The sequence below is a fragment of the Pristiophorus japonicus genome, chromosome 11 (assembly GCF_044704955.1).
Source record: "Pristiophorus japonicus isolate sPriJap1 chromosome 11, sPriJap1.hap1, whole genome shotgun sequence".
NCBI classification, from domain to species: Eukaryota; Metazoa; Chordata; class Chondrichthyes; family Pristiophoridae; genus Pristiophorus; species Pristiophorus japonicus.
In genome coordinates this window covers 210,072,485-210,088,276 of record NC_091987.1, presented here as the reverse complement: position 1 = coordinate 210,088,276, position 15,792 = coordinate 210,072,485, and the positions used below count along the sequence as shown (strand labels likewise).

General features: G+C 43.3%; 1 protein-coding gene across 8 annotated transcripts in view; it reads left to right on the top strand.

Annotated features, from left to right (window-relative positions):
* Nucleotides 1-15,792, top strand: part of LOC139276457 (centrosomal protein of 164 kDa-like) — a 209,885-nt gene that overhangs the window by 159,066 nt on the left and 35,027 nt on the right. For 4 of the 8 annotated variants that reach the window (XM_070894472.1, XM_070894474.1, XM_070894473.1 and 1 more), the window contains 6 exons: nucleotides 5,631-5,701; nucleotides 7,103-7,267; nucleotides 7,480-7,536; nucleotides 9,895-10,119; nucleotides 11,690-11,821; nucleotides 13,486-13,702. In XM_070894472.1, the coding sequence (XP_070750573.1) occupies nucleotides 5,631-5,701; nucleotides 7,103-7,267; nucleotides 7,480-7,536; nucleotides 9,895-10,119; nucleotides 11,690-11,821; nucleotides 13,486-13,702 (867 nt within the window). The remainder of the gene's footprint in view (nucleotides 1-5,630; nucleotides 5,702-7,102; nucleotides 7,268-7,479; nucleotides 7,537-9,894; nucleotides 10,120-11,689; nucleotides 11,822-13,485; nucleotides 13,703-15,792) is intronic. The other 4 variants (XM_070894479.1, XM_070894476.1, XM_070894477.1 and 1 more) reach the window with 4 other exon arrangements.

The window sequence follows — 15,792 nt, the reverse complement described above, 5'->3', positions numbered from 1 at the left end:
TAAATCGTTAATGTATATTGTAAAGAGCTGGGGTCCCAGCACTGAGCCCTGCGGCACTCCACTAGTCATTGCCTGCCATTCTGAAAAGGACCCGTTTATCCCTACTCTGCTTCCTGTCTGCCAACCAGTTCTCTGTCCACGTCAGTACATTACCCCCAATACCATGGCTTTGATTTTGCACACCAATCTTTTGTGCGGGACCTTGTCAAAAGCCTTTTGAATGTCCAAATACACCATATCCGCTGGTTCTCCCTTGTCCACTCTACTAGTTACATCCTCAAAAGAATTCCAGAAGATTCGTCAAGCATGACTTCCCTTTCATAAATCCATGCTGACTTGGACAGATCCTGTCACTGCTTTCAAAATGCGCTGCTTTTTCATCATTAATGATTGATTCCAACATTTTCCCCACTACTGATGTCAGGCTAACCGGTCTATAATTACCCGTTTTCTCTCTCCCTCTTTTTTTAAAAAGTGGTGTTACATTAGCTACCCTCCAGTCCATAGGAACTGATCCAGAGTCGATAGACTGTTGGAAAATGATCACCAATGCTTCCACTATTTCTAGGGCCACTTCCTTAAGTACTCTGGGATGCAGACTATCAGGCCCCGGGGATTTATCGGCCTTCAATCCCATCAATTTCCCTAACACAATTTCCCGCCTAATAAGGATATCCTTCAGTTCCTCCTTCTCACTAGACTTCCCAGCATGGCTATAACCATTGGTCAAACGTGACCGGTTAACAAATAAAAAAGGAGCTAAATGCTAGTATAACAACAAAATTAGCTGGGATGCCTCATCCACAATTTGTAAGCAGTGGAGTAGCCAATCAAACAATTCCACTGCCAGCTGGCTGGCTGATGCATGTGTAGGAGAGGTATCCTCTTTGAATTCCTTTACATTTTTATTTTGAAAGCTTATGAAAAGCAGGTATTCTGCCACGGCTGCAGTTTTTATTGTGGGTGGGTCAAGGAGATTGCTGCTTCACGAACCACTCCACTTGTAGACTGATCCCTTTTGAAGGAAAGGGAGTCGAGGGTTATGGGGAGCGGGCAGGGAAGTGGAGTTGAGGCCAAGATCAGATCAGCCATGATCTTACTGAATGGCGGAGCAGGCTTGAGGGGCTAAATTCTTTTTTCTAAATAGCCTACTCCTGCTCCTATTTCTTATGTTTTACAAAGTTGTGTGTGGTACATTGGTTGCAATGGGCTCACTACTACACCATTCACTGAGACTGACCTGGAGACAGCACAGAGGCCAGTGGGTCTAAGTAGTCAGAAGGTGCACTGTTCCAAACATTCCTTAAAGGTTCAGCTAGTAAATGCACTGCCCGGTGTGCAACTGAGCCATTAAGGCCAGGAAGGTATAGGTCCATGACATGCTGGGTTGGCAGATATTGGCTGAGGTGATGCTAAGATTGATGCCACTGAGCTAGTGTTGTCAAAGAGAAAATTGTGATGGTTCTTCCTTCTGCATACTATGCGTGTAGATGTCAGTGAAGACATCATCGACCTTGACTGCGATGTTCCCCAGTGTCGAATAATCTCTTGCTATCTAGACTCACATGAAGAATGGCCATTTTGGCAAAGTGCTGGAGAATAGTTGGAGTCCTTGGAGTCATACCCAGCATAGGTCAGAACCTTTGGGTGGAGGGGTGGGCGGGGGAGGGTGGGGTGTAGAAAAATGGTTTAAATTCCTTCAGATGGGGTAAAGGTAAATAACTGCATTTCACATAGGGATGCTGTATAAAAGTTGATATTTGGGCAATTAATATCGTGTTTATCCAACACGATATTAAAAGAATGTTATATGAGTTCATTACAAGGATACCATTTAATACAGGTATTGTAAAGCAGATGATGCTTATTTTTAGCACTACTTCACATACATGGTACCCTATGAAAAAAGTAAAATTTTCCAATCTTGTAGGTTTTTTTTGAACAACATTAAATTAATACCGCAGTCCGGATGGAATTATTTCATGGAAAACAATCTGTCATAAAAATCACCAGTTTAATTATATTTTAACTGCATGATGCTGGGGATTCCGTCTGTTGGTTCGGTTTAGAAATTCCCATGACTTGTCAGCTATTTTGGAGGTTTCTATTTCTGGACTCGTCGTCTGTGCTTGTACCCCAAGAGCAGATGGCAGAGTCACCTTCTAAATACGAAAGGGCTGTAAAATGAGGACTTGCATAACTGCAGTCAATGATGTGATAGCATGTACTGTGGTGGCACGGACAGCTGTATTCGATGGTCCCAAATGACTATGGAAATCTCCTTAACCTTTCAAATTGCGATTTTTTTAAAAAAAAACAAAAGTTGTGAATTTTGTCCTCTGGATGGAGGGATGTCAGTGTTGAGGGATGTCAGTGTTGAGGGATGTCAGTGTTGAGGAATGGCACATTTCCCATTTTTGGGCATCCAGTGTCGGCATCAGCCACTCATAAATCAGCTAAATATAGAGTAAAGCTACTTCTGCTCTTTTCCCAACACTGTGCCTCAGCTTCAACCTCAGAAAGCAGCCCCAACTGCACTTGTGGCATTTTCCCGTTTCCTTTGAGTTAGATTGTCTAAACACATTTCATATTGGATTTTTTGCAAACAGAGAAGACGTTTATCCTTTTCATACTGGACTGGATTTGAACCCAGAAGTGAGAGACCAATGTTTAATCCGCTGCACCACCTAATACACTGCAAGTTACTTCGAAAAATATATATATATATATAGGTTTTTAACCTAAAGTTCATGGTTACAGCAGTTATATATTGAAGAGCAGAGAGTTTAGAACATGTTATAAGGCACTACACTATCTTGGGGTTCAGATGGCATTGTACCCTGACCTGTCACAGTTTCAGCCCTGTCTTAGGAGCAGTTAATCTTTATATTATAAACATATAGCCATTGATTGTAGAGGGACGTGATCGGGTCCCAGGAGAGGCGTGAGTTCAGGGCCCAGAAGAGGCGAGGGCCCAGGTGCAGCACGGGCCCAGCCCACACTGCGATATGTGTGCGTACTAGGTCCGTGCAGCAGAGCTGGTCTCCAGTCGGCTTGGTTAATCCTTGCCGCTGGACCAAGACCTAGCCCTGTCAAGCCCGTGTGGTGGCTGGTGTGCAACGGCCACCATACATTAAAATCCACGCACAGGCATCTTCCAGCCTTCAAGATTTAGTTCGGGACCTGGAATATTGGGAGCTTCATTGAAACACCTGTGAATTTTTTGGCGTGGAAGTAAGTCATCTTCGACTCGAGGGACTGCCTATGATGATGATAGCCATTGAGCATTTTCAATTTTCTGTTTTCCACTGTCTGGGGTTCCTAAAGTTTTAAACACTTGGGGAGAGAAGGTATAAACAGTTATTTTATTTTTGTCACATGAAAGCAGTTGATAACACTATTTCTTGTCAATCTGCATATGCGAACATTTAAAATAAACAGTTTTGTTCATCAAGTAACTGTAGCTAAAGTGGTTTCTGAACATGATTGTCTCTGCCATTTATAGGCTTTCATTTTGAATCAGTGAGGGAGGACAGTCTCCATTTTAGTGAGGGAGGATGACCTCCCATTTTAGTGAGGGAGGATACCTACATTTTAATGAGGGAGGATACCTACATTTTAGTGAGGGAGGATAGCCTCCATTTTAGTGAGGGAGGACAGCTTCCATTTTAGTGAGGGAGGCCACCTCCATTTTAGTGAGGGAGGCCACCTCCATTTTAGTGAGGGAGGATACCTCCATTTTAGTGAGGGAGGACAGCTTCCATTTTAGTGAGGGAGGACACCTCCATTTTAGTGAGGGAGGACACCTCCATTTTAGTGAGGGAGGATACCTCCCATTTTAGTGAGGGAGGATACCTACATTTTAGTGAGGGAGGATAGCCTCCATTTTAGTGAGGGAGGCCACCTCCATTTTAGTGAGGGAGGATACCTCCATTTTAGTGAGGGAGGACAGCTTCCATTTTAGTGAGGAAAGCCACCTCCATTTTAGTGAGGGAGGACAACCTCCATTTTAGTGAGGGAGGATACCTCCATTTTAGTGAGGGAGGACAGCTTCCATTTTAGTGAGGGAAGCCACCTCCATTTTAGTGAGGGAGGACAACCTCCATTTTAGTGAGGGAGGATACCTCCATTTTAGTGAGGGAGGACAGCTTCCAGTTTAGTGAGGGAAGCCACCTCCATTTTAGTGAGGGAGAACAACCTCCATTTTAGTGAGAGAGGACGATCTCCATTTTAATGAGGGAGGATACCTCCATTTGAGTGAGGGAGAACAACCTCCATTTTAATGTAGCTACTTTTAAAAAAAAGAAATCTTAAGAAATAGACGCATTAATCTCTTCAAAGCAAAACCATGCAATTTAAACAGAATTCACTTGAGGTCAAAGTGAGAATATATCTCTAATCTCAGTGGGTTATATCGATTCTAAAGATTCTAAAAGTTTTAGCGCGCACACAAGTTTAAGGGCAAAATTAAGGGCAGTGACTGAGCACTTGGAAAAATTTGAGCTGATTAGAGAGAACTAGAATGGATGTGTAAAGGGTAGGCCCTGTCTAATGAACCTGATTGAAACTTTAGAAGAAGTAATTAAAGTAGTAGACAGGGGAATGTAGTTTATATGGACATCCTGAAGGCATTCGATAAGATTCCATAGATTGGGAAAATTTCCTTTTTAAATTAGAAGGAAGTGACCAATGGTGTCCCATAAGGATCTGTGCTGGGATCTCAACTATATTTTGGACCAGAAAGGGATAGATCTGAGTATTTTTTAAATGGTGAAAAGCTAGGAATAGTGGTGGTCTGAAGAGATTTAGGGGTCTATGCACACAGATCAATAAAATGTAGTAGTCAGGTGCAAAAAATAATCAAAATGGCTAATAGAATGTTGGCCTTTATATCTAGAGGGCTAGAATTATCGGGGAGGAAGTTTTGCTACAGTTATTCAAAGGTCTGGGTAGACCACATCTGGAGTACTGTTCTGGGCACCGCTCCTTCGAAAGGATATATTGGAGTGCTGCGCAGATTCACCAGAGTGTTAGCAGGGCTCCATGGGTTAAATTATGAGGAAAGACTGCATAAACTGGGCTTGTATTCCCTGGAATATAGAAGATTACTGGGTGATTTGTTTACGGTTTTTAGGATTTCGAAAGGAATTGATAGGGTGTAGATAAGAGAGAAACTTTTTCTACTGGTTGGGCAGTCAAGGACAAGGGGACATAAACTTCAAATCAGAACCAGGCCGTTCAGGAGAGAAGTTAAGAAACACTTCTTCACGCAAAGGGTGGTAGAAGTGTGGAACTCTCTGCCACAAAAGCAGTGGATGCAACTCAATTAATTTTAAAAGTGAGATTGATAGAATTTTGCTAGCCAAGGGTATTAAGGTAAATGGCGTTCGGATACAGATCCACTGTGATCCCATTGAATGGCAGAAGCGGGATCGATGGAGTGAATGACCTATTCCTGTTTCTATGTTCCCGTGATCACTATGTTCAGTTAGTAATCCAGTTTTGGGATTGCTCAACAAAGCGTCTGGTTCGGAAATTGTCAAAGGTTAACATTTGAATTGACATCGCATTTATTGTAAGAAATTACACAAAGTGGTGGGTTACAATCTGTTCTCTCTTCTTTTCAAAAGGAGGAGGGTGGAAGCGGTGAGAAACTAAACGAAGATGATGAAAGAAGAAAAAGAGCAGAAGCTGCTGAAAGGTAATTATCGGATCTCTAGAGTTGAACTCCTAGTACAGGTAGTCAGTATTTGAATTCAACCCAAATACCAATCGTGTGGCCAGCCTTTATGTTACTGATGGCCCACAATCCCAGGGCACCCAGCTAGTATAGCTTGCTTACAGATACATCTAACGGAGTACTTTCCAGATTAGACAGTTTTTGGTACAATCTGGTGCATGGATGCCTTTTTTCCCCTAGGCTGGTTTAACTGCACTATTTGAGAATAGATCTAAACCATAAGAGCATGTTGCCTACCATGTGTTATCTTATTGTGAGGACCCTTGTGCACATCCATTTTGGTACCACCTTCTGTACTTTGCTGTATAATAGAATATTGACAAACTGCTTTCCCATTGCTAATAGTTCTTCTGAAACGATTGGGGAATTTGTGACAGAAAACAATTTGGGTTTTCTTGGGTTAGAAGTAGCTAGAATGCGATCTATTTCCTACGAATTCAAATTAGTCTTTTAATTCAGTTCTTCATTTCGTATTAAGACAACATCTGTAATTCAGTCATGAATCTGGCATCCCATTCCTGCCAATTGTGGATTTGCCACAGAGTGGTTTCAATGAGCCTGTTGATGTGGTAAAATGACTCATTTGTAGTTTTGCCCTCGTCTATCTACTTCATGGAACCAAAAAGAAAAACAAGGTCCAAGTACTTTAGTGACTATTGCCGCTGGTATCATGTCCATCAGCCTGGCTCAGGAGCTACACCTGTTTGACTAAAGCATCCCAGCTAATTTGAAGAGCCATCCTAGCTTGCTTATAACCAAAATAACCACAGCCATGCATGTAGGCAACTGTTTAACCTGGGTTATCCACTCTTATTTTTTTAAATTAGAAACTTGATGGTTCTGATAACATCCAGCTGAATCAGGGCGATGATAAGGCTAAATTGCAAAGTAAATCAAATTTGATAACGGACGGCTAAAGTCTGTTGATAGGAAGATCTGCAGTAGAATCAGCCCTTTGAGACAATTGGCCATTTCTAACGTCTGTAACCAGCAGAGGCGGGCAAGAACAGGCAGAAATTAATGTAGTGCTTTCACTAAAATGATTCAGCTTCAAAACTAAGAGAAAGAAATCATTTTGGAGAGGAGTGGAAACAGTAAATTCCCCACCATTTTTTAGATTGTTTTTTTTATATACACTCTATTCCCTCTGCCCTTTCCCAACTCAGTATTCTGGGACCCAGGAATCTGGCATTTCCGCTGACAGCTCATCTGCTATCAGTGCAGTACTCGGATGACTGAAGCAGCATCTCATATTCATGGAGCTTCCATCAGGAATTGATAATGTGAGAATGCGATAATGGTTTGTCATAATAATAGTTTTTTTGTGCTTGGTCCTTACCCTTTTCCTAAATTCCCATGAAGCGAAAATGAGAAGATTACACATAATGACAGACACGAAGATGAAAAAGATGAGAGTCTTTTAAGTAATCTGCCAGACAAGAAGGAAGACAGTGAATGTCCTCAGGATAATGGAAGTGTAGTGGAACTAATGGCCAGCCAGAAGCAGCCTACTGCCCCTCTGGAACAGTAAGGCTTCTGAATGTAGCTAGATTCTTGTAACATTGTGATTGGATTGTGTTATTGCATGATGTTGCAGTGGTTCTTTTTTAGATGCTGAATGTTTTGTGTGTTGTATCTTGCCTCAGTTGTCGAAAGGCTGTCCTTAATGGAATATTATCTACTTTCTTGTTCCACAACTTTAAATTAAATTATTTTTCTCCCATTGATTTTCAACCCAGTTTAGACCAGAAATTGAACACCTGTGACTTGGCTCCTGAGCTGTCCTGTCAGGAAAGGTAACCAGTTGTAATAGAATCCAAGAATCTTGCCGCACAGAAGGAGGCCATTCAGCTCATCGTGCCTGTGCCGGCTCTTTGAAAGAGCTAGCCAATTAGTCCCACTCCCCCTGCTCTTTCCCCATAGCCCTGCAATTTTCTGCCCTTCAAGTATATATCCAATTCCCTTTTGAAAGTTACTATTGAATCGGCTTCCACTGCCCTTTCAAATAGAACGTAACACGCTGTGTAAAGAAAGTTCTACTCATCTCAGCTCTGGATAATAATGGGGTAAAATGGCTTCAGCAGTTTCAGTGAATAATGAGAGGGGATCTCATAGAAACTTATGGGATTGGACAGGTTAGATGCGGGAAGAATGTTCCCAATGATGGGGAAGTCCAGAACCGGGGGACACAGTCTTAGGATAAAGGGTAGGCCATTTAGGACTGAGATGAGGAAAAACTTCTTCACTCAGAGAGTTGTTAACCTGTGGAATTCCCTACTGCAGTGAGCTATTGATGCCAGTTCATTGGATATATTCAAGAGGGAGTTAGATATGGCCCTTACGGCTAAAGGGATCAAGGGGTATGGAGAGAAAGCAGGAAAGGGGTACTGAGGGAATGATCAACCATGATTTTATTGAATAGTGGTGCAGGCTTGAAGGGCCGAATGGCCTACTCCACCTATTTTCTATGTTTCTAATTGTAGTGTTCCTAAAAGTGTCATTTTTGGAATGTTTAAAAATGACCTTTATATGGAAGCTTTTGGCAAAATTGTCAAAGGCTCTTTTTAAAAAAAAAAGGGTGGGAGAGATTGCAGCAGATCCAACCATTGCCACACTGGATTCTGCATAACTAAGTGCATCAGGAATTTTTGCTTAGTTGTGAATGATTATAAGGAAACTAAAAGGCAATTCCCAGCTGCTTTAGCTAACACTAAAAGGATCTTCAATCTTTTAATATTAAATGCGAACAAATATATTTTCTATAGATCTTGATGGGTATCCAGTAGCAATGGGAAAATGCAGAGATGAATGCATTTATCATTTGCGCTCATGTCAGCATAAGCTAATAGCGTCTGGTTTTGATGCTGAAATGTTACTTTCGTCTGTAGTCAGGTTTTGGAGAGGGTGTATTCTCAGTTGGGAACCCCAATGATAATTTACTCGCCAAGGTATTTAAATTGGACAGGTTCCTCGTTTAGGAGAAGAATGTCAGTTTGCCAGTTTTTTTAAAATTGAGAAATCTAGGTGAATGGTCAAAGCCAACGGTACAGGACACCGCAAAAGACTAGGGGGCCGAAATTCAGTGTCCATATAAGGCCCGTTGCCGCCATTTTGCGGCGGAAGCGAGTGGCCGCCGCATTGCGGGCCATTGACCCAAATTCACCTCAGGGATTTTTCAGTCTGTCCCAACTTCCGCCCCGCTGCTGCCGACTGCCGCTAGCGCATCATCAAAGCGCACACCGCCGATCTCCCGCTCCTGCATTGTAATCCGCCCCACATTTACTTTTAAAAATAACAACATGGCGGCCGCGGGCCCTCCCCTTGAAAGGTCGCCGCGCCGCACACAGATAGGAGAAGGTGCCCCCGGCAGCTTTTTCTGTCGGTGCACCTTCTGTCTGTGTGCGGCACGGCGGCCTTTCAAGGGGAGGGCCCGCGGCCACCATGCCGTTAGTTTTGCCCCTGGTTTGGCCGGGCCGCCAACAGCGGCCAATTATTACCACTGGCCCGGCCGAAAGCCTCTCTGGTGTCCCAGTGGACCGAAGTTTCTAAAATGCTAAACGCTCTCCCCCTTTAAGTGAAGGGGAGAGCGTGGTGACGCACACGCGTCGTGACGTCATCCGCTCCGCCGCTGAGTGACAGCGGCGGAGACTCGGTCCCGCCCCACACCAGAACTTACTGCTGCACTTCTGCCCCCAGTATGACCGACCGACTTCCGGTCCAACGAGAAAAAAAGTTTAAAGTTGAGAAAATCGCTCGGAAGGCCGCCTCATCGTTCCCGGCATTAAAAAAAAAGGTTAAAAATAGTGTGCCAGGTTTCTGAATTTCGGCCACATGGTGTCCTGGTTGGTGGAACTAAGCTTAAGTTTTAATATTAGATAGGAGGAAGGAAGGCTGCAGGTTGGACCTAACTTATTGGCTTCCCCACTGGCTCCTGATGCGGCAGTGCAGCCATGTTTCTCGCATCCGAGCCCAACTCTGAAGCAAGCCTTCTCGTTATCCATCAGACGTACGCGTGTATAGTAACCCAACTGGGTATTTAGTTGTTTCTGTTGACAAAGCAGCCTCAGACTTTGCAAAGAAATACTGTACAGCTTTTTTTTCTTTGAGTGTTTGCTAATCTCGCTCTATTTAGTTTCCTTTGCTTTCTTTTGCAGACGCATTCGTCAGGTGCAAGAGCAAGAACAGAAGGACAAGGGGCTGCTGCAGCCACAGAAATCTGTGGAGAAGCTCCAAGGCAGGTTGAGTGAAGAGCTGGAAGAGGAAGAAAGTCAGAAACTCCAGGAGAGGAAGGAGCAGTTTCGTAAACTTCGAGATGAGCTCAGGCAAGAGGAGGAAGAGCAAGCACAGCAAATTTATCAAGACAAGGACGACAAACTCAGGTATTAGAGTCTGAGAAATGGTCAATGAGTCCTTGTGTTAGAAAACAGCCTACGCCATTGCCTACAGGGAGTTTGAGCTCGTAAAATAAGCTGACACTTTAAAAGAAAAGACACCTGTCAGGACGTCCCAAAGCGCTTTACAACCAATGACGTACTTTTGGAGTGTAGTCACTGTTGTAATGTAGGAAACATGGCAGCCTATTGCACACAGCAAGCTCCCACAAACAGCAATGTGATAACGACCAGATCATCTGATTTTTTTGTTATGTTGATTAAGGGATGAATACTTACCAGGACACCGGGGATAACTCCGCTGTTCTTCTTCGAAATAGTGCCATGGGATATTTTATGTCGTGCTGATGGAGTGCGGCATTATTGGAAGTTCCATCCTTCAGAAGAGATGTTCAATAAAGCCCACCACGGCTGCCTATTGGTGAATATTAAAGATCCCATGGCACAATTTGAAGGGTGAGGAGTTTACCCAATGTCCTGGCCAACATTTCTCCATTAACCAATATTGTCAAGTTAACCGTTCATTGATCCCATTGCCGTTTGCAGGATCTTGCTGTGTGGAACTTGTTACCTCATTTGTCTACATAACATAGGTCACTGCATTTTAAACTAACCCATTGTGGAGGTCATTTTAACCTGACTTCCCGGGAGGAAAACCCAAGGAATGGGGTGTTTTTCACACTGCCCAATAGCGCACTCCACTGGCTTCAATGGAGCGTAAAATCGATTGGCGTGCAAAACCAACACTGCACTCGATCTCGTCAGTTTCCCGACGGTCAGATTAAGTTTACAAAGTGTTTCGAGTTGGTCCTGAGGGATGTGCTAAGGCGCGGTTTCTTTTGTAATTGACATCAGGCAGTATATTTCCGTGATTGCTTGTCGATATCAAGTCACTTGCCACCAAAGGTGATTGAAAACATTTTACGAATCATTTTCGATCTTTATAATTTGTAACTTATTGCCCCCTTGGCCACAGAGAGTGCCTTTGATTGTGTAATACCTCTGAGAGCCTTCAGCTTTGGACCCTGTAACCCACTCTGTCACTTCAACCCTGAAAGTTGCTTACTGCTGTAGCCTTAAACTGCAATTAATATTTGGATGCAGCATTGTGTTTCTAACTGGCCATCTGTTGCCATTGTACACAGGCTTATTATTGGCAGGGATCTGGGATGTCCTTCAGAATTCACCCACTGAAGCGGTTCCAGTAGACTTGTTCTGCCAAAAAGTGTTGGCAAACTATTTGACTATGGAGAGCGTGACTGCCCAACTGAATCCTGCTCTAAGTCAATGTCCACACATGTGAACTTTCGAACAGAAATTACTGGAACCCTGACTGATGTTCCCCTCCCTCTCTTTCTCCCCTTTTCTCCCGCCGCTCCCCCCCAGTCCAGGAGCACTGAGCCTAACTTTAGCACCCCAAATGGTGCGCTCGCAGGAATCAGCAATCAAACCTGGTCTGCCTGAGTTACTAGTCTTTCACCGAGGGAACTCCATCCCACAGCTCTGGGGATGAGAAAGATGAATGAAACCTCACCGTTTTATCATTTCAATCTTCAAGGTTACTCAGAGAGCAGCTGGGGATTGAGCGAGAGGAAGAGGAGGCACGGCTGAAAGAAGAACAGAGCGATGGGCTGCTCAAAGTGCGAGTTCAGATTAAAAGTCAAATTGAGGCTGCAGAGAAGGAAATTAGGTAACAAACCGGAAAAGTGCAAAGATGGACTAGCGAAAGTGATGCTCTTGAATCCTGTTACTCATTTTCTCTTAAATTAAGGTTTTGAAGCTTGTATAATTTTTTTTTTAAATGACCACTTTGCTGTATTTGATCATTTATTTACATCGCACTGTGTCCCTGTGAGTTCTGAAGAAAACGACTGAAGGGGCTTTCACTTTACTCCAGTGCCCTTGACACGATGACATGTGGTTCATGTGCATTTGATATCGCTGGCGAATACAACCTTCCACACAACTGTTGGGAGCAGAGACCCATTTTTTTCCTGGGTCTCCCAATCTGCCACCACAGTGCCTGCAATCTCCTTGTTGCCCTGCTGGGAATTGCTGCATGATGCTAAGCCTGTGTGGCTCATTGAGCTTGTTTAGTCTCAGTTCCCAGGCCTGCAACTTTGATTTTCTTAAAGATTATTAATTTTTTTTAATTGAAGAGAAATAATCTATGTAAGACGGAAGAAAATAAAGAGTTGGTTATCCTTTGCCTCTACTCTCCTATCGGCCGATATACAGATAGCCTGAAACCTAGTTTTGGAATTATCCTCCAGCAGACTTGACAAGAAAACAGCTACAAAAGAGTAATATGGACTTCGAAGAGCAGCTCGCGGAAGTCCGTTTAGCATCGCTCCCCTGTATCATCGTAGGCGGTCCCTCGAAACGAGGATGACTTGCTTCCACCAAAAAGAGGATGAGTTCACAGATGTTTCAATGAAGGACCCGAACTGCATCCTCAAAGGTGGAAGACGCCTGTGCCTGGATTTTTTTTAACGTGTGGTGGCCGTTGCACACCAGCCACCACACGGGCTTGACAGAGCTAGGTCTTGGTCCAGTGGCAAGGATTACCCAAGACGACTGGAGACCAGCTCTGCTGCACGGACCTAGTGCGCACACATATCGCAGTGTGGGCTGGGCCGTGCTGCCCCTGGGCCCCTGGTAACCTGGTTACTGTCATACAATAGGTCCAATCCAAAGGGGCTCAGTGGGCCAGTTTCCACCCTTTTAACGCCCTGTACAAGCCTGTTGTTAAAGATGCTTTAATTAGGAGTTATTATTTCTTCAACTGTGCATTGCGATCATAACATGTTCTCTTAGTGGAATCGGCTTAATAGGGAAAAAAATGGACAAAAATAATGTTTTGCTCACTTCAGGGATGTTGCAATTAATCGGCCCTTGCTATACTGATAAGAAAAATAATTTGTTAATTTGATAGCTACACCTAGCAAAAGAAGAAAACCTATTAGTACAAATTGCATTAAATGTGAACCCTGAATATTTTAATACTCTCTTGCTATTATATCAATTTTATGAGGAACATAAAATTGCAAAATCATGGTAAGGTTTTAATTATAAAAAAAAAGACACATCAGTGTTTTTTGTTGACTAAGACAAAGTGGAAGTAAATTGAGTATTTCTTCAAGAGTTTCCTTTGCCCAAGTGGGCTTTTTCTTAGTTTAAGGATGTATACAAGGAAAAGTAAAAATAAAACAGACTAAATAGCTGGCCCAAAGAGATGCTGGTCAAAATGGCAACTGAACAGCAGTTGGATAATATTCTCGAGAGCCATCTGTAGGTTATTTTTTTTTGATGCTGGTTTGCAAGTCTGTGAATGTTCTATTTTCTATGTTCCAGGGCAGAGAAGGAGGCTATGCTGCAGCAGCTTAGGGACGATCTGAGATCACTGCAGGCAACTGAGCAGCTAAATTTGGAGGACAAAAAGCGTGCTCTTCTGGAGCAGATGAGGGAGGCGACGGATAAAGTCTTAAAGGAAGAGAAGGTTGCGCTGGAAAAGAAAAAAGTGAAAGCTCTTGGTGAACTGAGGGAAAAGTTAGAAAAAGAAATGGAAGAGGTAGGTTTCTGCTCCTGGGTCTACAGTTGTACTGATGTAGACCATCTTCGCTACCTAAAAAATCATTGATATTCAAGCAGTACTACTGGACATACGGCATTACTGTAGTTTTATGCCTGTGTAGTCTGCAACTTATATCAGCATCATTTATGTAAGAAATACAACAACAACAACTTGTATTTATATAGCGCCTTTAATGTAGTGCAAGGGTCAAGGATGTCTCGGTGCGCCTGCAGAGCATTCTGGAGAGGGAGGGTGAACAGCCAGTTGTCGTGGTACATGTAGGTACCAACGATATAGGTAAGAAGCGGGAAGAGGTCCTACAAGCTGAATTTAGGGAGCTAGGAGTTAAATTAAAAAGTAGGATCTCAAAGGTAGTAATCTCTGGATTGCTACCAGTGCCACGTGCTAATCGGAGTAGAGGGAGCAGGATAGTTAGAATAAATACGTGGCTTGAGCAGTGGTGCAAAAGGGAGGGTTTCAAATTCCTGGGACATTGGAACCAGTTCTGGGGGAAGTGGGACCTGTACAAAAGAGACGGTCTGCACTTGGGCAGGACTGGAACTGATGTCCTGGGGGTAACATTTGCTAATGCAGTTCGGAAGTGTTTAAACTAATATAGCAGGGGGATGGGAACCTATGCAGCGAGATAGGGTGAAGTAATATGGAGTCAGAAACAGATGGTAGAAAGGTAAAAAGCAATAGTGGAAGGCCGAGTAAACAAAGGCAAGAAATAAAATGGGCCACACTACATCATAATTCTAAAAGGACAAAGGGTGTTAAAAAAACAAGCCTGAAGGCTTTGTGTCTTAATGCAAGGAGTATCCGTAATAAGGTGGATGAATTAACTGTGCAAATAGATGTTAACGGATATGATGTGATTGGGATTACAGAGACGTGGCTCCAGGATGATCAGGGCTGGGAACTCAACATCCATGGGTATTCAACATTCTGGAAGGATAGAATAAAAGAAAAAGGAGGTGGGGTAGCACTGCTGGTTAAAGAGGAGATTCATGCAATAGTTAGGAAGGACATTAGCTTGGATGATGTGGAATCTATATGGGTAGAGCTGCAGAACACCAAAGGGCAAAAAACGTTAGTGGGAGTTGTGTACAGACCTCCAAACAGTAGTAGTGATGTTGGGGAGAGCATCAAACAGGAAATTAGGGGTGCATGCAATAAACATGCAGCAGTTATCATGGGTGACTTTAATATGCATATAGATTGGGCTAGCCAAACTGGAAGCAATACGGTGGAGGAGGATTTCCTGGAGTGCATAAGGGATGGTTTTCTCGACCAATATGTTGAGGAACCAACTAGGGGGGAGGCCATCATAGACTGGGTGTTGTGTAATGAGAGAGGATTAATTAGCAATCTCGTTGTGCGAGGCCCCTTGGGGAAGAGTGATCATAATATGGTGGAATTCTACATTAGGATGGAGAATGAAACAGTTAATTCAGAGACCATGGTCCAGAACTCAAAGAAGGGTAACTTTGAAGGTATGAGGCGTGAATTGGCTAGGATAGATTGGCGAATGATACTTAAGGGGTTGACTGTGGATGGGCAATGGCAGACATTTAGAGACCACATGGATGAACTACAACAATTGTACATCCCTGTCTGGCGTAAAAATAAAAAAGGGAAGGTGGCTCAACCATGGCTATCAAGGGAAATCAGGGATAGTATTAAAGCCAAGGAAGTGGCATACAAATTGGCCAGAAATAGCAGTGAACCTGGGGACTGGGAGAAATTTAGAACTCAGCAGAGGAGGACAAAGGGTTTGATTAGGGCAGGGAAAATAGAATACGAGAGGAAGCTTCCAGGGAACATTAAGACGGACTGCAAAAGTTTCTATAGATATGTAAAGAGAAAAAGGTTAGTAAAGACAAATGTAGGTCCTCTGCAGTCAGAATCAGGGGAAGTCATAACGGGGAACAAAGAAATGCCAGACCAATTGAACAAGTACTTTGGTTCGGTATTCACTAAGGAGGACACAAACAACCTTCCGGATATAAAAGGGGTCAGAGGGTCCAGTAAGAAGGAGGAACTGAGGGAAATCCTTATTAGTCGGGAAATTGTGTTGGGAAAAT